At 39.9% G+C, this 23,632-nt stretch overlaps 1 protein-coding gene across 2 annotated transcripts in view; it reads left to right on the top strand.

The window, feature by feature from the left end:
* Positions 1-331: 331 nt before the first annotated feature.
* The window catches only part of LOC128643666 (SPRY domain-containing SOCS box protein 3), a 67,666-nt gene continuing 44,365 nt past the window's right edge, over positions 332-23,632 (top strand). Inside the window, exons 1-5 of one of the 2 annotated variants that reach the window (XM_053696494.1) lie at positions 332-787; positions 6,814-6,902; positions 7,687-7,840; positions 14,191-14,360; positions 15,080-15,211. In XM_053696494.1, coding sequence (XP_053552469.1) covers positions 7,815-7,840; positions 14,191-14,360; positions 15,080-15,211 — 328 coding nt within the window. In that variant the 5' untranslated portion in view covers positions 332-787; positions 6,814-6,902; positions 7,687-7,814. The remainder of the gene's footprint in view (positions 788-6,813; positions 6,903-7,686; positions 7,841-14,190; positions 14,361-15,079; positions 15,212-23,632) is intronic. The other variant, XM_053696495.1, reaches the window with a different exon arrangement.

Raw genomic sequence — 23,632 nt, 5'->3', positions numbered from 1 at the left:
TTAGCAAGCTGGGTAACTTGAAATTATAATACTATCTTGCCCAAAAAGCTTGCAATTTTAAGCATCACACTTTACTTCTGTTATCAAATTTGCATTGTGTTCTTGGTATCCTGTGCTGAAGAGTAAGGCCTGATAGGTGCTTAGGAGCGGGGGTGTCTTATAGCACAACTTAGAGCACACCTACACACAAAGTAGTATTTGCAACAATGTATAACATTGTTATAAACATACACACTCCTAAGCTCACAAAGAGAACTTAGCAACATTGAAAAACTAATTTGGAAAGTTGTTTAAAATATAGCACTCTCTCCATTAGTTTAATTTTGACTTTACTGTCCCTTCAACTGTGTGTTTAATCCATTTGCAAGTGTAAAATAGTTATATGAAAGCAACATTGCAATATTAAAGGGCTATAACATATTATAGCATATTTTTGTACTTTTTTATAATCAAACTTTACAGACCCCAAAGACCTGCATTGCCAGTCATATGCCTGCAATCATGGACCACAAACTACACTTCATTCCCCTAAAGCCCCTGTTAGTCATATGCTTATTTTTATCAATCAGCCCTTAAGTGTCACTAAAATTAGACCTCACAACCGACCCATGGAAGTGCAGCCCCTGTCAGCAGTTTTCCTATCAGACTTCAGAGGACAAATTCTTTAAGTTTTTTTAAATATAGCTAACTGGTGGTTGAAATACCTGAATGTCCAGTTAAACCGTGAAACCCTGACAACCCTAAATATGAGAGGGTGAAGTAGGATTTCTGTCCATCTACACTAACGGTAAGTTTACATGTTTTAAATGGTGAAAAAAAACTAATTTTAACATTTTAAGTAAGTCATAGAAAATGTCAGAAATTACTAGAATGTGTAATAACCAGTTGCTGACTCCACAGTTGAGCTTTGACAAAAGTGCATCTTTGTTTTCTTCTGTTATGTGTGATCAGTCCACGGGTCATCATTACTTCTGGGATATAACTCCTCCCCAACAGGAAATGCAAGAGGATTCACCCAGCAAAGCTGCATATAGCTCCTCCCCTCTACGTCAGTCCCAGTCATTCTCTTGCACCCAACGACTAGATAGGATGTGTGAGAGGACTATGGTGATTATACTTAGTTTTTATGACTTCAATCAAAAGTTTGTTATTTTAAAATAGCACCGGAGCGTGTTATTACTTCTCTGGCAGAGTTTGAGGAAGAATCTGACAGAGATTTTTTTACTATGATTTTAACCGGAGTCGTTAAGACCATATTGCTGTTCTCGACCATCTGAGGGAGGTAAAGGCTTCAGATCAGGGGACAGCGGGCAGATGAATCTGCATTGAGGTATGTGGCAGTTTTTATTTTCTGAATGGAATTGATGAGAAAAGCCTGCCATACCGTTAAAATGACATGTATGTATACACTTCAGTATTCTGGGGATGGTATTTCACCGGAACTACTGTGTTAAAGGTCACTAATCCTTTTTAATAACTATTCTCATGTTAAACGTTTTTGCTGGAATGTAGAATCGTTTACATTGCTGAGGTACTGTGTGAATAAATGTTTGGGCATTATTTTCCACTTGGCAGTTTTTTGCTTTAATTGTGACAGTTTCGTTTCTCTTCACTGCTGTGTGGGAGAGGGAGGGGCCGTTTTTGGCGCTCTTTGCTACGCATCAAAAAATTCCAGTCAGCTACTTTTATATTTCCTGCATGATCCGGTTCATCTCTGACAGATCTCAGGGGTCTTCAAACTTCTTTGAAGGGAGGTAAATTCTCTCAGCAGAGCTGTGAGAATTCTTATAGTGACTGTGTATAAAAAACGTTGTTTTGTTTTCTTATGTACAAATTTAATTAGTGTTGTTTTTTACTAATGGGAACAAACCTTTGCTAAAAGTTGTGTTGTTTTAAAGTTTGATGCAATAACTGTTTTTCAGTTCATTATTTCAACTGTCATTTAATCGTTAGTACCTCTTTGAGGCACAGTGCGTTTTTTTGCTAAAAAAGATTATAACCAAGTTGTAAGTTTTTTTGCTAGTGTGTTAAACATGTCTGACTCAGAGGAAGATATCTGTGTCATTTGTTCCAATGCCAAGGTGGAGCCCAATAGAAATTTATGTACTAACTGTATTGATGCTACTTTAAATAAAAGTCAATCTGTACAATGTGAACAAATTTCACCAAACAGCGAGGGGAGAGTTATGCCGACTAACTCGCCTCACGCGACAGTACCTGCATCTCCCGCCCGGGAGGTGCGTGATATTTTGGCGCCTAGTACATCTGGGCGGCCATTACAGATAACATTACAAGATATGGCTACTGTTATGACTGAAGTTTTGTCTAAATTACCTGAACTAAGAGGCAAGCGTGATCACTCTGGGGTGAGAACAGAGTGCGCTGACAATGCTAGGGCCATGTCTGATACTGCGTCACAGCTCGCAGAGCATGAGGACGGAGAGCTTCATTCTGTGGGTGACGGTTCTGATCCAAACAGATTGGACTCAGATATTTCAAATTTTAAATTTAAATTGGAGAACCTCCGTGTACTACTAGGGGAGGTCTTAGCAGCTCTCAACGATTGTAACACTGTTGCAATACCAGAGAAACTGTGTAGGTTGGATAAATACTTTGCGGTACCGGCGAGTACTGACGTTTTTCCTATACCTAAGAGACTAACTGAAATTGTTACTAAGGAGTGGGATAGACCCGGTGTGCCGTTCTCACCCCCTCCAATATTTAGAAAGATGTTTCCAATAGACGCCACCACTCGGGACTTATGGCAAACGGTCCCCAAGGTGGAGGGAGCAGTTTCTACTTTAGCTAAGCGTACCACTATCCCGGTGGAGGATAGCTGTGCTTTCTCAGATCCAATGGATAAAAAATTAGAGGGTTACCTTAAGAAAATGTTTGTTCAACAAGGTTTTATATTGCAACCCCTTGCTTGTATCGCGCCGATTACGGCTGCGGCAGCATTTTGGATTGAGTCGCTTGAAGAGAACCTTAGTTCCTCTACGCTAGACGACATTACGGACAGGCTTAGAGTCCTTAAACTAGCTAATTCTTTCATTTCGGAGGCCGTAGTACATTTAACCAAACTTACGGCTAAGAACTCAGGATTCGCCATACAGGCACGCAGGGCACTGTGGCTAAAATCCTGGTCAGCTGATGTTACTTCTAAGTCCAAATTACTTAATATACCTTTCAAGGGGCAGTCCTTATTCGGGCCCGGTTTGAAAGAAATTATCGCTGACATTACGGGAGGTAAGGGCCACGCCCTACCTCAAGACAAGGCCAAAGCTAAGGCTAGACAGTCTAATTTTCGTCCCTTTCGGAATTTCAAAACAGGAGCAGCATCAACCTCCACTGCACCAAAACAGGAAGGAGCTGTTGCTCGTTACAGGCAAGGCTGGAAGCCTAACCAGTCCTGGAACAAAAGCAAGCAGGCCAGGAAACCTGCTGCTGCCCCAAAGACAGCATGAACCGAGAGCCCCCGATCCGGGACCGGATCTAGTAGGGGGCAGACTCTCTCTCTTCGCCCAGGCCTGGGCAAGAGATGTTCAGGATCCCTGGGCACTAGAGATCATATCTCAGGGATACCTTCTAGACTTCAAATTATCTCCCCCAAGAGGGAGATTTCATCTGTCAAGGTTGTCAACAAACCAGATAAAGAAAGAAGCGTTTCTACGCTGCGTACAAGATCTGTTAACAATGGGAGTGATCCATCCGGTTCCGTGGTCGGAACAAGGACAAGGGTTCTACTCAAACCTGTTTGTGGTTCCCAAAAAAGAGGGAACTTTCAGGCCAATCTTAGATTTAAAGACTCTAAACAAATTCCTAAGAGTTCCATCGTTCAAAATGGAAACTATTCGGACAATCTTACCCATGATCCAAGAGGGTCAGTACATGACCACAGTGGATTTAAAGGATGCTTACCTTCACATACCGATCCACAAAGATCATCACCGGTATCTAAGGTTTGCCTTCTTAGACAGGCACTACCAGTTTGTAGCTCTTCCATTCGGATTGGCTACGGCTCCAAGAATCTTCACAAAGGTTCTGGGTGCCCTTCTAGCGGTACTAAGACCGCGAGGGATTTCGGTAGCTCCGTACCTAGACGACATTCTAATACAAGCTTCAAGCTTTCAAACTGCCAAGTCTCATACAGAGTTAGTTCTGGCATTTCTAAGGTCGCATGGATGGAAAGTGAACGAAAAGAAGAGTTCTCTCTTTCCTCTCACAAGAGTTCCATTCTTGGGGACTCTTATAGATTCTGTAGAAATGAAGATTTACCTGACAGAAGACAGGTTAACAAAACTTCAAAATGCATGCCGCGTCCTTCATTCCATTCAACACCCGTCAGTAGCTCAATGCATGGAGGTGATCGGCTTAATGGTAGCGGCAATGGACATAGTACCTTTTGCACGCCTACACCTCAGACCGCTGCAATTATGCATGCTGAGTCAGTGGAATGGGGATTACTCAGATTTGTCCCCTACTCTGAATCTGAATCAAGAGACCAGAAATTCTCTTCTATGGTGGCTTCATCGGCCACACCTGTCCAGGGGGATGCCATTCAGCAGGCCAGACTGGACAATTGTAACAACAGACGCCAGCCTACTAGGTTGGGGCGCTGTCTGGAATTCTCTGAAGGCTCAGGGACTATGGAATCAGGAGGAGAGTCTCCTTCCAATAAACATTCTGGAATTGAGAGCAGTTCTCAATGCCCTTCTGGCTTGGCCCCAGTTAATAACTCGGGGGTTCATCAGGTTTCAGTCGGACAACATCACGACTGTAGCTTACATCAACCATCAGGGAGGGACAAGAAGCTCCCTAGCAATGATGGAAGTATCAAAGATAATTCGCTGGGCAGAGTCTCACTCTTGCCACCTGTCAGCAATCCACATCCCGGGAGTGGAGAACTGGGAGGCGGATTTCTTGAGTCGCCAGACTCTTCATCCGGGGGAGTGGGAACTTCATCCGGAGGTCTTTGCCCAAATACTTCGACGTTGGGGCAAACCAGAGATAGATCTCATGGCGTCTCGCCAGAACGCCAAACTTCCTCGCTACGGGTCCAGATCCAGGGATCCGGGAGCAGTTCTGATAGATGCTTTGACAGCACCTTGGAACTTCAGGATGGCTTATGTGTTTCCACCCTTCCCGCTGCTTCCTCGATTGATTGCCAAAATCAAACAGGAGAGAGCATCAGTAATTCTAATAGCACCTGCTTGGCCACGCAGGACTTGGTATGCAGATCTAGTGGACATGTCATCCTGTCCGCCTTGGTCTCTACCTCTAAGACAGGACCTTCTGATACAGGGTCCATTCAAACATCAAAATCTAACTTCTCTGAAGCTGACTGCTTGGAAATTGAACGCTTGATTTTATCAAAACGTGGTTTTTCTGAGTCGGTTATTGATACCCTGATTCAGGCTAGGAAGCCTGTTACCAGAAGGATTTACCATAAAATATGGCGGAAATACCTATACTGGTGCGAATCCAAAGGTTACTCCTGGAGTAAGGTTAGGATCGCTAGGATATTGTCTTTTCTACAAGAAGGTTTAGAAAAGGGTTTATCAGCTAGTTCATTAAAGGGACAGATTTCAGCTCTGTCCATCTTGTTACACAGACGTCTGTCAGAAAATCCAGACGTCCAGTCCTTTTGTCAGGCTTTAGCTAGGATCAAGCCTGTGTTTAAAGCTGTTGCTCCACCATGGAGTTTAAACTTAGTTCTTAACGTTTTACAGGGTGTTCCGTTTGAACCCCTTCATTCCATCGATATAAAAATGTTATCTTGGAAAGTTCTGTTTTTAATGGCTATTTCCTCGGCTCGAAGAGTCTCTGAGTTATCAGCCTTACATTGTGATTCCCCTTATCTGATTTTTCACTCAGACAAGGTAGTTCTGCGTACTAAACCTGGGTTCTTACCTAAGGTAGTCACTAACAGGAACATCAATCAAGAGATTGTTGTCCCATCCTTGTGTCCAAATCCTTCTTCAAAGAAGGAACGTCTTTTACACAATCTGGATGTAGTTCGTGCCCTCAAGTTCTACTTGCAGGCAACTAAAGATTTTCGCCAAACTTCTTCCTTGTTTGTCGTTTACTCTGGACAGAGGAGAGGTCAAAAAGCTTCTGCTACCTCTCTCTCTTTTTGGCTTCGTAGCATAATACGTTTAGCCTATGAGACTGCTGGACAGCAGCCTCCTGAAAGAATTACAGCTCACTCCACTAGAGCTGTGGCTTCCACTTGGGCCTTTAAGAATGAGGCCTCTGTTGAACAGATTTGCAAGGCTGCAACTTGGTCTTCGCTTCATACTTTTTCCAAATTTTACAAATTTGACACTTTTGCTTCTTCGGAGGCTATTTTTGGGAGAAAGGTTCTTCAGGCAGTGGTTCCTTCTGTATAATGAGCCTGCCTATCCCTCCCGTCATCCGTGTACTTTTGCTTTGGTATTGGTATCCCAGAAGTAATGATGACCCGTGGACTGATCACACATAACAGAAGAAAACATAATTTATGCTTACCTGATAAATTCCTTTCTTCTGTTGTGTGATCAGTCCACGGCCCGCCCTGTTTTAAGGCAGGTAAATATCTTTTAAATTATACTCCAGTCACCACTTCACCCTTGGTTACTCCTTTCTCGTTGTTTCTTGGTCGAATGACTGGGACTGACGTAGAGGGGAGGAGCTATATGCAGCTTTGCTGGGTGAATCCTCTTGCATTTCCTGTTGGGGAGGAGTTATATCCCAGAAGTAATGATGACCCGTGGACTGATCACACAACAGAAGAAAGGAATTTATCAGGTAAGCATAAATTATGTTTTTCTACAGGCAGAGAAATAACAGCTGAGTCACACAACTTAAAAACAATCTGTCCCTGGGACTGTTATCTCTGTTTCCTTATGACAAAGAAAGTTCTAGTGAGTTTGTTTTCTATATTCAGTCAGTGAATGTGCTGTGCTTACACAAATGTAGACATTACTACACACTAGGTACACTGTATAAACCATGTGGTGCATACATATTGTATTTTACTATTAAATATTAATGATCTAGTTCTACATAATACAAGACGTGATGTTTGGGAAAGCAGCACTTATACTAAATGTAATATAAAATGATGCATCTCATTATGATCTTGTGTCACTGGAAACATGTGGTGAAATAGGAGTCGTTTGATTCCCACTGAAAGGCTTTCTAGGGTCACCAGGGCGGGGGCTATATATGATTCAGTGATTCATTTAATTTTATAAGTAAGTAATGGTTTAGAGAGAAATACCTACAGATTAAAGTTAGATGGAATTGTATGCCACAGATCAGGCGTTAAAATGACGGCTCTATTTAGGCAATAGGATTTCTGCAGTGTAAATAGATGTAGGCAACAGATCCAAGCGCTGTAAATGGGTGAAGATGTTTTAATTGAGCAAGGCTATCTGTAGCACTGAAAGGGTTAAATGAGCATTGCTGTGCGCTTAAAGGGCGATATCATTAAAACGGGATAAATTAAAAATTGCAGCACTAGTGGTTTTTGAAGAAAAAAAACAAACTCCGTATGACTAAGAGTCTGGTGGAGCCACATACTACAAAACAGGAAGGGTTAATTGCGCAATGCACTGCAGGCTGCAGCTGCTTTACGAGGTATACAGTACGTGTTGTTTATTTGTTCTTGGAGACGTTTTTAGCCAATTGCAGCTCTTTCTCCAGGGGCTGGGTCATTTGCCACTTCATATTGGCTGCCTGCAGAAACGCCTCCACCAATGAGAACCTCCCATTCATAAGAACAACACAGACCCAGTTGGAGAGTGAAGCAGAGTAAGAATAAGAGGCGACCAATGAAAAACAAGAGCCGAAACCAGAGGTAACAGCTCAAGAGCTTAGAAAACTAATACAGAAGTTAATCTCATTGCTCTTACACTACAATTTACCTGTGCCACAGTAACTGACTACTTTATAGCACAACTACACACTTAATCATAGCTATACCTACCCTACAACACACAACTACAACTATCCTACAGCACACCTACACACAACACCACAACTATTTCTACTACTACCCTACAGCATATCTACACACAACACTATAATTTCTACTACTATCCTACAGCATACCTACACACAACACCATAGCTATTTCTACTACTACCCTACAGCATACCTACACACAACACCATAGCTATTTCTACTACTACCCTACAGCATACCTACACACAACACCCCAGCTATTTCTATTACTTCCCTACAGCACACCTGCACACAACACCACAGCTATTTCTACTACTACCCTACAGCACACCTGCACACAACACCACAGCTATTTCTACTACTACCCTACAGCATACCTACACACAACACCACAGCTATTTCTACTACTACCCTGCAGAATACCTACACACAACACCACAGCCACTTCTACTACTACCCTACAGCATACGTACACACAACACCACAGCTATTTCTACTACTAGCCTACAGTAAACCTACACACAACACCACAGCTATTTCTACTACTACCCTACAGCATACCTACACATAACACCACAGCTATTTCTACTACTACCCTACAGCACACCTGCACACAACACCACAGCCACTTCTACTACTACTACCCTACAGCATACATACACACAACTCCACAGCCACTTCTACTACTACCCTACAGCACACCTACATACAACACCACAGCTATTTCTACTACTACCCTACAGCATACCTACACACAACACCCCAGCTATTTCTACTACTTCCCTACAGCACACCTGCACACAACACCACAGCTATTTCTACTACTACCCTACAGCACACCTGCAAAACACCACAGCTATTTCTACTACTTCCCTACAGCACACCTGCACACAACACCACAGCTATTTCTACTACTACCCTACAGCACACCTGCACACAACACCACAGCTATTTCTACTACTACCCTACAGCATACCTACACACAACACCACAGCTATTTCTACTACTACCCTGCAGAATACCTACACACAACACCACAGCCACTTCTACTACTACCCTACAGCATACGTACACACAACACCACAGCTATTTCTACTACTAGCCTACAGTAAACCTACACACAACACCACAGCTATTTCTACTACTACCCTACAGCATACCTACACATAACACCACAGCTATTTCTACTACTACCCTACAGCACACCTGCACACAACACCACAGCCACTTCTACTACTACCCTACAGCATACCTACACACAACTCCACAGCCACTTCTACTACTACCCTACAGCACGCCTGCACACAACACCACAGCCACTTCTACTACTACCCTACAGCACACCTACATACAACACCACAGCTATTTCTACTACTACCCTACAGCATACCTACACACAACACCCCAGCTATTTCTACTACTACCTTACAGCATACCTACACACAACACCACAGCTATTTCTGCTACTACCCTACAGCATACCTACACACAACACCACAGCTATTTCTACTACTACCCTACAGCATACCTACACACAACACTACAGCTATTTCTACTACTACCCTACAGCACACCTGCACACAACACCACAGTCACTTCTACTACTACCCTACAGCACATCTGCACACAACACCACAGCTATTTCTACTACTACCCTACAGCATACCTACACACAACACCACAGCTATTTCTACTACTACCCTACAGCACACTTGCACACAACACCACAGCTATTTCTACTACTACCCTACAGCACACCTGCACACAACACCACAGCTATTTCTACTACTACTTTACAGCACACCTGCACACAACACCACAGCCACTTCTACTACTACCCTACAGCACACCTACCTACAACACCACAGCTATTTCTACTACTACCCTACAGCATACCTACACACAACACCACAGATATTTCTACTACTACCCTACAGCACACCTGCACACACCACCACAGCTATTTCTACTACTACCCTACAGCACACCTGCACGCAACACCACAGCTATTTCAACTACTACCCTACAGCACACCTGCACACAACACCACAGCCACTTCTACTACTACCCTACAGCACACCTACATACAACACCACAGCTATTTCTACTACTACCCTACAGCATACCTGCACACAACACCACAGCTATTTCTACTACTACCCTACAGCATACCTACATACAACACCACAGCTATTTCTACTACTACCCTACAGCATACCTACACACAACACCACAGCTATTTCTACTACTACCCTACAGCATACCTACACACAACACCACAGCTATTTCTACTACTACCCTACAGCACACCTGCACACAACACCACAGCTATTTCTACTACTACCCTACAGCATACCTACACACAACACCACAGCCACTTCTACTACAACCCTACAGCATACCTACACACAACACCACAGCTATTTCTACTACAACCCTACAGCATACCTACACACAACACCACAGCTATTTCTACTACTACCCTACAGCACGGTTGCACACAACACCACAGTCACTTCTACTACTACCCTACAGCACATCTGCACACAACACTGCAGCTACACCTACACTACAGCACACCTACATACAGCTACAACTACCCTACAGCACACCTGCACAGAACACTGCAGCTACACCTACACTATAGCACACCTGCACACAACACCACAGCTATTTCTACTACTACTTTACAGCACACCTGCACACAACACCACAGCCACTTCTACTACTACCCTATAGCACAGCTACATACGACACCACAGCTATTTCTACTACTACCCTACAGCATACCTACACACAACACCACAGCTATTTCTACTACTACCCTACAGCACACCTACACACAACACCACATCTATTTCTACTACTACCCTACAGCATACCTACACACAACACCACAGCTATTTCTACTACTACCCTACAGCACACAACACCACAGCCACTTTTACTACTACCCTACAGCACACCTACATACAACATCACAGCTATTTCTACTACTACCCTACAGCATACCTACACACAACACCACAGCTATTTCTACTACTAACCTACAGCATACCTACACACAACACCACAGCTATTTCTACTACTACCCTACAGCACACCTGCACACAACACCACAGCTATTTCTACTACTACCCTACAGCATACCTATACACAACACCACAGCTATTTCTACTACTACCCTACAACATACCTACACACAACACCACAGCTATTTCTACTACTACCCTACAGCATACCTACACACAACACCACAGCCACTTCTACTACAACCCTACAGCATACCTACACACAACACCACAGCTATTTCTACTACAACCCTACAGCATACCTACACACAACACCACAGCTATTTCTACTACTACCCTACAGCACAGCTGCACACAACACCACAGTCACTTCTACTACTACCCTACAGTACATCTGCACACAACACTGCAGCTACACCTACACTACAGCACACCTACATACAGCTACAACTACCCTACAGCACACCTGCACACAACACCGCAGCTACACCTACAATACAGCACATACACACAGCTACAACTACCCTACAGCACACCTGCACAGAACACTGCAGCTACACCTACACTACAGCACACCTGCACACAACACTGCAGCTACACCTACAATACAGCACATACACACAGCTAGAACTACCCTACAGCAGACCTGCACAGAACACTGCAGCTACACCTACAATATAGCATATACACACAGCTACAACTACCCTACAGCACACCTACACTACAGCACACCTACATACAACTACCCTACAGCACACCTGCACACAACACTGCAGTTAAACCTACACTACAGCATGCCAACATACAGCTACATCTACTCTACAGCACACCTGTACACAACACCGCAGCTACACCTACACTACAGCATGCCTACATACAGCTAGAACTACCCAACAGCACACCTACACACATCACCACAGCTAAAGCATACCAAGTAACATGCATGTATGCAGCACAGATAGACAACCACAAATACCTCATCACAACTACACATCTAGTATGGTTTTACATTTATGGTTGTGTTTTCTTGTATGTTAGTTAACTTGTCTAAAGTTTAATGCTAACTGGTCTCTAGGTAAATCCCAGACATTCTTGTATTTCATTATTTGTATTTCATGATCCCTACTTTTCCTGCTTGAAATCATCTCCATTTATACCTTTCAGCAAAGTATTGTTTTAATGGTTTTAATCCTAGATGGCATTTTGCTATGTTGAAGTTTATGTGTTCATGAAAACATTGGAAATCACAGCAGTAAACAATAAGACCCTATATTTTCTTTGATTCAGAGGCCAAATTAAGTCTTATAAAGTATTATCCTGGTTCACCATTATTAGCATTCACCAACAAAGACTTTTATGTCATGTTTCTTAACCAAACTATCAGGTTACTGCAACAACCTTTATGAATCAAAGCAGAAGATCTAATGATGCAGTCTATCTATCTATCTATCTATTTATTTATCTAGACACACACTGAAAAAAAATAATTTTATATATATATATATATATATATATATATATATATTTGTACATATAAACCTATCTATACTTAAAGGGACACTGAACCCAAATTTTTTTCTTTCAAGATTCAGATAGAGCATGATATTTTAATCAACTTAATAATTTACTCCTATTATCAAATTTTCTTCATTCTCGTGGTATATTTATTTGAAATGCAAGAATGTAAGTTTAGATGCCGGCCCATTATTGGTGAACAACCTGGGTTGTCCTTGCTGATTGGTGGATAAATTAATCCACCAATAAAAAAGTGCTGTCCAGAGTTCTGAAACCCAAAAAAATCTTAGATGCCTTCTTTTCAAATAAAGATAGCAAGAGAACGAAGAAAACTTGATAATAGAAGTAAATTAGAAAGTTGCTTAAAATTGCATGCTCTATCTGAATTGCGAAAGACAAAATTTGGGTTCAGTGTCCCTTTAAACCTGTATTAGTATGTTGGTTTGCATTTATGTATGAGTCTGTATGTTCACTTGTTTTTTACGCTAGATTATCCATATAAATATTATACTTTATATAACATCCTCATTACACTGGTAGTTTGACCACATCCTAGTTCTTATCCTGTTCTACATTCAGTGCTCTTATATTTATTACATAGCAGACAGGGCTATTTATCATCTGAAGACAATGTGCAATTGCTTGTTTTTGTTGTAGACTAGTGCGGAGGTGCTTTACTCTCCAACATTTTAAGTCAGTTGTAGTATATATTTTTATTGAAATAACACAAACAAGTTTACTATTAAGGATTTTCTTTTCTATCCTATTATTTAAAAAATCTTCAAATGTTATATTATTTTTTATTATACATCAATATATTGTGCAGTGCTAAAAAAAGATAAAATGGGATGGGCAAACTGAGACAGAAGTAAGAGAGGGCCATGCACCCGAGAGAGCTTACACTTTAAATGGATAATAAAGTTAAAATGTAATTATTCGTATAGAGCATGCCTAATATGCAATTTGTTTTGTTCTCTTTGTTAAAGAGAATACCTAGGGAGGCTCAGGAACAGTAGTGTACTAATTGGAGCTAGATGCTGATTGGCTGCACATAAATGCCTTGTGTTATTGGCTCATCAGATATGTTCAGGTAGCTCCTAGTAGTTCATTGTTTCTCTTTCAACAAAGGATACCAAGAGAATGAAGCAAATTTGACAGTATAAGTAATTAGGGAAGTTGTTTACAATCGAACACTCTATAAGAATCTTGCATATTTAATTTAGACTTTACTATCCCCTTTAAGAGGTTGTTGTTAGAGTTAATGAGAGGTGTAGTAGGTTTCCCACCTGCAGCTTCTGTTAATTATAAAATTATGCAAAATTATATTGAACAGTTAATTACACACATCAGTAATTGATGCTCGTGGTAAAAAAAAATTAATAATAATCGGACACATTAGGTATTTCTCATTAGAGTAAATTCGTTGGCATGTATTCAGTAACATTGGTTTACCAATCTGAGTCTATATCGTTTTTGCATATTTACCAGCATGTAATAAGCAGTTTTATTGCAACTTATTGTTTAAAAATGCGAGAAAGCAGATATACTAATCACATAGTTGTATCATTAAATGTTATAAAATGCATTTGGTAATGGTATATCCCCCCAACATTCCTAATAACAGGCAATATTTATATAGCGGCACATCAGTGTGTTTGACTTTGGCCATATGTATTTTTTTTCTCTAAATTTTAAGAGTGGTATCCCTGGACCCTCCAATGCCAAGGGGGTATGTAGAGGCAAGCTGGGCCTGGGATGTGAATATTCAGTCTCCAGACACAGTGCTTTCACCATGCAAGAGAGCTGTCTACTTCCATATAGACCCAGTCATAGACGGTGGTACTGCTGGGGTTCGAGGTGACAGAGGTAAGTCAACAGAAGCATCAAAAGCTACTGAATACTTGACTGGCAAACAGGTTGTGCATAGTAATTATTTGTATAGAACAGTGTTTTTCAACCAGTGTGCCGCGGCACACTAGTGTGCCGTGAGAGATCCTCAAGTGTGCCGCGGCAGACTGACAACAGTGTGAGATATTTTTTAAATTTTGCTTGTTTTGATGTGACAGGCTCATCAGGCAGACAGGCAGGCATCATTTACAGCCATGACATATTGACATTCATTCACAGACAATCATTATGATTGTTTGTGAATGAATGTCAATATGTCACGTATAGTTTGTAGAAGGCATGGCATGACAGCACTGTACAGTATGTGTGTGTGTATATATACAGTATATATATATATATATATATATATATATATATATATATATATATGCTGTATTAGGCTACAATGTGTGATTTTGTAAAATTTTGGGATGGTGGTGTGCCGCAGGATTTTTTAATGTAAAAAAGTGTGCCACGGCAAAAAAAGGTTGAAAATCACTGGTATAGAACAAGGTGGTACAAAAAGGTGTTGTGATGTCACCTGCTAAGTTATTAACTGACTATTCTAAAATCTACAGCATTGTAGCTCTTTTTTTATCACAGTGCCCCAGTATACCTCCTGCTATGAGAGTCGCACTGTCCTCTCTTATCTCTGCTTTTGTGTGCTGTTTCTCATTATAATCTCTGACGTCTTACAGGGTTTGTATATGGTGAACATTACTGGGAAATAGAGTTTCTGGAGCCTCCTGCCGGAATGTCGGTAATGGTTGGTGTTGGAACGAGCAAAGCTGCACTGCATGCTGGGAAATTTCGGTACATTGACTTGTTAGGTGAGTGACTTGCTACTTGGTTGCATATTGACACCAACGTAAGTAGGTTCTGCATAAACCATACACATGCAGACTAAGTAATTATAGGACATGAAAGTGATTCATAAAGTTTAGTGCATCACTTCCAGTTCAGCCCCTTTAAGTAACTGGTGCTGTTTTAAAACCAAATGTCTGCTGGGGTTTTTTTTGCATTTTTTTAAATATAAAAATGTACCGTGTGTGTATATGTATGTGTGTGTATATATATGTGTGTGTGTGTATGTATGTATGTATATATATATATATATATATATATATATATATATATATATATATATATATATGGCCCTCGTTTTACAATGGTTCAATTTACACCGTTTTAGAATAACAACCTTTTTTCCAGTCATGTGACTGCTATTGAAAAGCATTAAGAAGCAGTGCATTTCTTAAAATAGCCAGTAGGTGGAGCTGTCCGCTTGTGTTGCAGCAAAGCCAAGCAAGCTGAAATTAATCAGTTTAACCAGACCTGAGCTATCGAGCAGATTTTAAAGGAACAAGATCTTCCTGTCTATAAATCAGTCCAGATTGGAATGCATAGAAAGAACTGTTTGCAGAAAAATGCAAGTTAAGTCTGTGTTGTGTGATTATTTTATTAGGTTTATAATGCTGTTTAGCATTTAAAGTCTTCATTTCAAAGCTTTAAAAATAATGTATTAGGTGTTACTTATGACAATTTTGAGAGGGGCCTGGAACCTCCCTCACTTCCCATTGACTTACATTATAAACTGGGTTTCAATTTACAACAGTTTCGATTTACAACCATTCCTTCTGGAACCTAACCCCGGCGTAAACTGAGGGCTACCTGTATATTCCATATGTAGAAAGTAACAGCACCACTGCATCAATATTCTTAAAGGTGAATTATTTCTTTATTGGTGATATCACCTTTAAGAATATTGATACAGTGGTGCTGTTACTTTCTACATATGGACTGTATCTATTTGGGTTTTTGCTGATACCCCATTGTAACGAGCACACAGCCAGGTAAAAAAGTTAAATAGTGCTGGACTCTATTTGTTTATTTTGTATATATATATATATATATATATATATATATATATATATATATATACAGGTAGCCCTCAGTTTACGCCGGGATTAGGTTCCAGAAGGAATGGTTGTAAATCGAAACCATTGTAAATTGAAACCCAGTTTATAATGTAAGTCAATGGGAAGTGAGGGAGATAGGTTCCAGGCCCCTCTCAAAATTGTCATAAGTAACACCTAATACATTATTTTTAAAGCTTTGAAATGAAAACTTTAAATGCTAAACAGCATTATAAACCTAATAAAATAATCACACAACACAGACTTCACTTGCATTTTTCTGCAAACAGTTATTTCTATGCATTCCAATCTGGACTGATTTATAGACAGGAGCATCTTGTTCCTTTGAAATCTGCTCGATAGCTCAGATATGGTTAAACTGATTAATTTCAGCTTGCTTGGCTTTGCTGCAACACAAGCGGACAGCTCCACCTACTGGCTATTTTAATAAATGCACTGCTTCTCAATGCTTTTCAATAGCAGTCACATGACTGGAAAAAAGGTTGTTATTCTGAAACGGTGTAAATTGAACCGTTGTAAAACGAGGGCCACCTATATATATATATATATATATATATATATACATACTAACAGCACCAAAGATTTAGTAATTTTCATTTCCTCTTTTTGCTGCCACTCGCAAATAATTATAGGGAGAAAGAAGGTGCACAGAGATTGTTAAATATTATCAAAAAAGATAATAAAGAATATAGGAAGAAAGGTTATAGAGAAGCAGAAGCCAAGAAAAAAAGCCAATCTTATCCAGCACTAGGGCAGAATATAACAATTATAATCACATTCCTAAGGGTTTAAGTGTTTCAATAAAACAGTCATGCTGAAGATAAATACAATTGTTTCAAACCAGCAATATTAACATTTAATTCATCATTATTAACTTAATGTAACAGATATGCCCTACTTACAATACACACATCATAAAGTATATTGCACACAAATATATGTTCACATAAATATAGAGTCCCAGTTTATTGGGGATCCCCAGGACTGATATAGTTAAGAAAGAGATCCTTAGAAAGTCAATTGGCGGTGTCTATATTTTACTGTCCCATTAGAAGACAATTGTTTACAAATTATAGTGCACTTTCTTGTATCATTACTTTACAGTTCAAATCTTTGGATTGGTATCCCCATATAAGCATGTGGGTATTATGCAGGGTGTAGGGTAGATATCCCCAAAAGAGTATATGGGCAAAAAGCAGAGTCGGTTACAGAGAGAGTGATTCACTCAACGGATTTTCACCATGCAAAACCCAGCAAAAAAAAATTGACTACAGGGAGAGTACTCACTCAGCGTGTGATGTCATCCTTCCTTCCATTTCACTATGCGAATCGCCGCACACCGCTATTGCTCTAGGGGTTGATCGAGTCCTATTTCACCACGGAGCTCTTTAACTTCAGCTTCCTGGGTGGCCGCTTTTTCCTTATTGAAAGGATCCCACTTTTAATGCTTATTTCTTGGGATAAACTGGTTTCCTTAATGTGTTAGTAGGAGCAAACACATCATGGTCGTATGCAAGTGTCCGCAACTGGAGCAATGCCAAGCTATGCGCGTTTCACCCTCTTTGGCTAAGGGCTTCTTCCGGCAGACATTGTAGTGATGTCATCAAGAAGGTGTCTTTTTTTTTTTTTTGTAATTGTAACTCGTCCTGTTACTTTACGTAATTTTTTTAAAAAGTTCAGCCAGGTGTAATATTTTGTAAGCGATTGCTTAGGTTTCTCAACTTTTATGGAAAACTAGATATTTTTTAGGACATAATGTAGAAATAAACATTTATTGCAAAACATTTATGTATTTATATATCTTTATGTAATGCTTTTTGTAGGTTAATTGCCATGAAGGAGAAAGAAATTAAGATACAGAAAAAAGAAGAGGCAAAGAGTATCATGAATAAACTATATTTAATTTAAATTTGCGCTATCATCAGGTTTGCTGTAATTCTATTTCTTTCATGTAATTGGCAAGAGTCCATGAGCTAGTGACGTATGGGATATACAATCCTACCAGGAGGGGCAAAGTTTCCCAAACCTCAAAATGCCTATAAATACACTCCTCACCACACCCACAATTCAGTTTTACAAACTTTGCCTCCTATGGAGGTGGTGAACTAAGTTTGTGCTTAGATTCTACGTTGATATGCGCTTCTCAGCATTTTGAAGCCCGATTCCTCTCAGAGTACAGTGAATGTCAGAGGGATGTGAAGGGAGTATCACCTATTGAATGCAATGGTTTTCCTCGCAGGAGATCTATTTCATAGGTTCTCTGTTATCGGTCATAGAGATTAATCTCCTACCTCCCTTATTCAGATCGACAATATACTCTCGTATTCCATTACCTCTACTGATAACTGTTTCAGTACTGGTTTGGTTATCTGCTATATGTGGATGGGTGTCTTTCGGTAAGTATGTTTTCATTACTTAAGACACTCTCAGCTATGGTTTGGCACTTTATTCATTAATATAAAGTTCTAAATATATGTATTGTACTTATATTTGCCATGAGTCAGGTTTATGTATATTTCCTTTTGCAGACTATCGGTTTCATATTTGGGAAAAAACATATTTAGGAAAAAAAAATCTTACCTGGGGTATAGTCTTTTCTTAATTGACTGCTTTTTCATTTAATTTCGTGGGCAAAATTAGGCTTGCGAGGGCGCAAAATGCCAAAGTTTATTGTGTCATTCTTGATGCGAGAATTTTTTGGCGCGAAGGTACGTCCGATGATGCAAATTTTTCATTTCCGGCGTCTTAGTTGACGCAGAGTTCCTTGCACAAGGTTGCGTCTACAATGACGCGAGTGTGTCATTTCCAGATGTTGTTAGCGCTGTGCATCATACTTGGCGCCAAACAATTTCATTATTTAAAACCCCATTCCTATATGCCTCTTGCCTTTTTCTATGTCAGAGGGCTATGCTGTTTGCATTTTTTTCCCATTCCTGAAACTGCCATTTAAGGAAATTGATAATTTTTCTTTATATTTTTTTTTTCTCTTACATTTGCAAGATGTCTCAATCTGATCCTGTCTCAGAAACCACTGTTGGAACCCTGCTGCCTGATAACATGTAAGATTTAGAAATATTTGAATGTAACACTAATTGATATGGTAACACTAGCTTCAAAGTGAAACCAAGTAGTATAGTGTCATTTAGTTTGCAAAGGTTAATTTGGTATGGAGAATGTACAAACAAGATATAACTTTGGTATCCATTCAATCTATTATTTATAGATGATGGAACTTTAAAGATAAATTAACTGAGTAGTAAGAAAAATAAAAATAAGGTGGATTTACTTTGTCTTTTCCTTAGAATATACTTGAGAGTTGCTTTAACAGTTAAGCTGCAGTGAGTGAGTTAATCAGGCAAGAGAAGTAAGACAGTCTTATATGTTTTATGCAAAGCTGCAGTGAGTGAGTTAATCAGGCATGAGAAGTAAGACAGTCTTATATGTTTTATGCAGTCCACAATTCAGTAGCAGTTTAGACAACCTTATATGTTTTATGCAATCCACAATTAAGTAGCAGTTTCTTAAATGCTAAGTCTGTTCAATAAAACATTGTGTACTCACAGAATCTCTTGTGAAGCTCTCAGCAGTGACTAGAGTCTCTGAATGTTGGTATCTGATCTGGAGGGGAGGAGACTTCCTGTTCTGTGTGCACAGATGAGTCTTTGCAGAGCTTGTGATGTCACAGGACAGAGTGGAGAGCTTAAACTGATATTATGCAATTCACAAGAAATATAAGGTAAAATTAAATATGTACATCTGCAGAGTACCTTTGTTAAGTAGACAATGGTGAGTCTGGAGGAAGGCAGTTGGAGGGTGTTGATAAGGTAGATGAATATTTAGTTGCAGTCACTGGCTGTGCAGGAATGTGCAAACAGAAAGTTCCTAGATAAAAGGAATTGATTCCAGTGACTGTAGTTCCTATTTGCAAACACAAAAGACCAAGAGGATAAACAAATGCAGAGAGAAGGCAGTACTTCAGCTGTAGCAAGGCTCAGTGTTACTAGTGAAAATAACAAAATACTAAGCAACGTTTGTAACCTGAGCAGGTGTTTAAATGAGAGGAGGAAGAATCCTATTGGTTGAATTCCTTAAAGGTACAGCATAACCACAATTCCTGACATGACTCCCCCCTCAAGCAAGCTGATCCTCAGCTTGAGGCCTGGGACGGTCCGGAAATCTCCTGTGAAATTGTGCCACCAACCTAGGTGCGTAAATATTAGAAGCAGGCTCCCAATTATCTTCTTCTTCCGAATAATTCTTCCACCTCACAAGGTATTGTAACATTCCTCTAGAATAACGTGAATCAAGGAGTTCCTTAACCTCATACACATCCGAGTCTTGCATGCTGAGTGAGGATGGGAGTATAGGTGCTTTAGATCTCGTTGGAGTATAAGGCTTAAGGAGGGAAACATGAAAAGTAGCGTGTATTTTCATACAAGGTGGTAATTTAAGTGTAACCGCATTCTGATTAACAACTTTCACAATTGTGAATGGTCCACAATACTTTTGAGTCAATTTCCTACTGGGCACTTGTATCCTTAAGTTTTTGGTTGATAACCAAACTTGGTCTCCAATTTGATAGCGAGGTGGTTCCCGGCGTCTTAAATCATAGTAGTACTTCTGTGAATTTTGTGCCTTTATAATATTGTCTTTAATAAAATTGAAATTATCCTGTAGTGAATTATTGAATTCATCCACCAGGGGAGAATCTGAAGGAGTAGAGGAAACTTGAGTGAAAGAAGGATGATATCCATAATTCGCGAAAAACGGAGTAAGTTTAGTTGAAGAATTAGTTAGATTATTGTACGCAAATTCTGCAAATGGTAGAAATGTTATCCAGTTATGTTGTTGATAGGAACAGAAACAACGTAGGTATTCATCCAACCATTGATTTATTCTTTCTACTTGTCCGTTAGCTTGAGGGTGGAATGATGTTGTATATTGGTGTTTGATACCAAGGGAAAGACATAGGCTTTTCCAGAATCTGGAAGTGAATTGGGAACCCCTATCTGAGATCACAATGGATGGTACTCCATGTAACCTGACTATTTGTTCGATAAAGAGAGTGGCAGTTTCAGCTGAACTTGGCAGCTTATGGAATGGTATAAAATGTGCCATTTTTGAAAAGCTATCAACGACTACCATTATAGTGGTGTGAGTTTTAGAGGGAGGTAAATCAACGATGAAATCGATTCCGATTTGTTTCCATGGTCTGTCTGAAACTGGAATGGGCATTAATAAGCCATATGGTGTTTTCTTTTCAGTTTTACAAGTTTGACAGGTAATACAGCCCTTGATGTATTCAGAGATAGACCTTTTCATGTTCGGCCACCAGTATAATCTAGTTAACAGCTGTAATGTACGAGTTTCTCCTGGGTGTCCAGATAATGGAGTATCATGGTGTTCTTTGATTATTTCTAGTCTGAGGGGTTCAGGTAAGTAGATTCTATCTTTATAGTAATATATTCCATCCTTGATGATCAAGTCAAATTTGGAGTCAGGGGGTGGAGTATTTGAAAACTTCTTAACATCCGAGATGAAATCTGAGGTCAACCCAATGAATCTTTCCGTTGGTATGATATTTGAGGGTTTTGAAAATGTTGGAGGTATTGATAGTTGACGGGAAAGTGCATCCGCTTTTCCATTTTTGCAAGCAGGTCGATATATGATTTGGAAATCGAATCTAGCAAAATAAAGACTCCATCTAACCTGTCTGGCTGACAAGGTTTTATTATTTTGGAGATATTGTAGGTTCTTATGGTCAGTGTAGATTATGAAAGTTTTCTTTGCACCTTCAAGAAGGTGTCTCCAGAATTCCAAAGATCGACGAATGGCTAGCAATTCTTTATCCCCAATTGCATAGTTTCTTTCTGCTGATGTCATGGTCTTAGAAAAGAAAGAGATTGGGTGCATAGGTTCGTTAGGAGCTTTTTGTTGGGATAATACAGCACCTATAGCATAATCTGAAGAGTCTACCTCCAGTATGTATTGTAGTTCAACATTTGGCAACATTAGTATAGGAGCTTCTGTAAATAATCTTTTTAAATTTTCAAAAACATGAGTATGCTTCTCTTCCCATAGGAATGGATGTGTAGTTCCAGTGAGTTGAGTGAGTGGTTTTACAGCCGTCGAAAAATTCTTTATAAATTTTCGATAATAGTTAGCGAAACCAAGAAATCTTTGCAAAGATTTCCGATCAGTAGGCTGTGGCCAATGTTTAACTGCTTCGACCTTTTCTGACTGCATCTGAATGCCAGCTGAGGAAATGGTGTATCCTAGAAATGAAATGGAAGTGTTGTGGAAAGAACACTTCTCTAATTTTGCATATAACTTATGTATTTTTAAACGAGCTAACACCCAACGTACATGTTTTATGTGGTCTGATATGTTATTAGAATAAATTAGAATATCATCAAGATATACAACCAAACAGACATCTAGTAAATCACGGAATATGTCATTTATGAAGTGTTGGAAGGTTGCGGGGGCATTACAAAGGCCGAATGGCATCACTAGGTATTCATAGAGGCCATACCTCGTTCTGAATGCAGTGAGCCATTCGTCGCCTTCCCTTATACGGATTAGGTTGTAAGCCCCCCTTAAATCAAGCTTTGTGAAAATGGATGCATTGGTTAGGCGTTCGATCAGTTCCGGTATCAATGGAAGTGGGTACCGGTTTTTTACTGTACGTTTGTTGAGCTCCCTATAATCTATTATAGGTCTGAGAGTAGAGTCTTTGTTGGTCACGAAGAACATACCAGCTGCGGCAGGAGAGGAAGAGGGGCGTATGAAACCTTTCCTTAGGTTGTCCTGTAGGTATTGCTTTAAATGATCCAATTCCGGTTGACTTAATGGGTATAAGTGACCAACTGGTAATGTTGCTCCAGGGATTAGTTCTATCGGGCAGTCATAAACCCGGTGCGGGGGTAATGATTCGGCCTCAGACTTACTGAAGACTTCAACAAAATCTTGATAGGGTTCAGGTATTTTTACTTCTTCAGTAGTTGCTTGAAGTATTACAGGCTGTGGGTAACAAGTGCTTTCACAATAGGGTGAAGTAAAGTTTACTGAGAAACTAGACCAATTGATGCTAGGGTTGTGTAACTGTAACCAATACAGACCCAAAACAACCTGAAAATGTGGTGATGGTATGATGTCAAATGTAAGATATTCTGTATGTGCCCCATCAATAGTAACTAATATTGGAATTGTGTTATGTGTGATTGGACCATATTTTAGATCAGAACCATCAATAACCTTGAGAGAGACTGGAGTTTTTTTTTAATACGGTAGGTATTTTATTTTTTTGAACAG

Source organism: Bombina bombina, unplaced genomic scaffold, assembly GCF_027579735.1.
Source record: "Bombina bombina isolate aBomBom1 unplaced genomic scaffold, aBomBom1.pri scaffold_368, whole genome shotgun sequence".
Lineage (NCBI taxonomy): Eukaryota > Metazoa > Chordata > Amphibia > Anura > Bombinatoridae > Bombina > Bombina bombina.
This window is presented reverse-complemented; position numbering and strand designations above follow the sequence as displayed.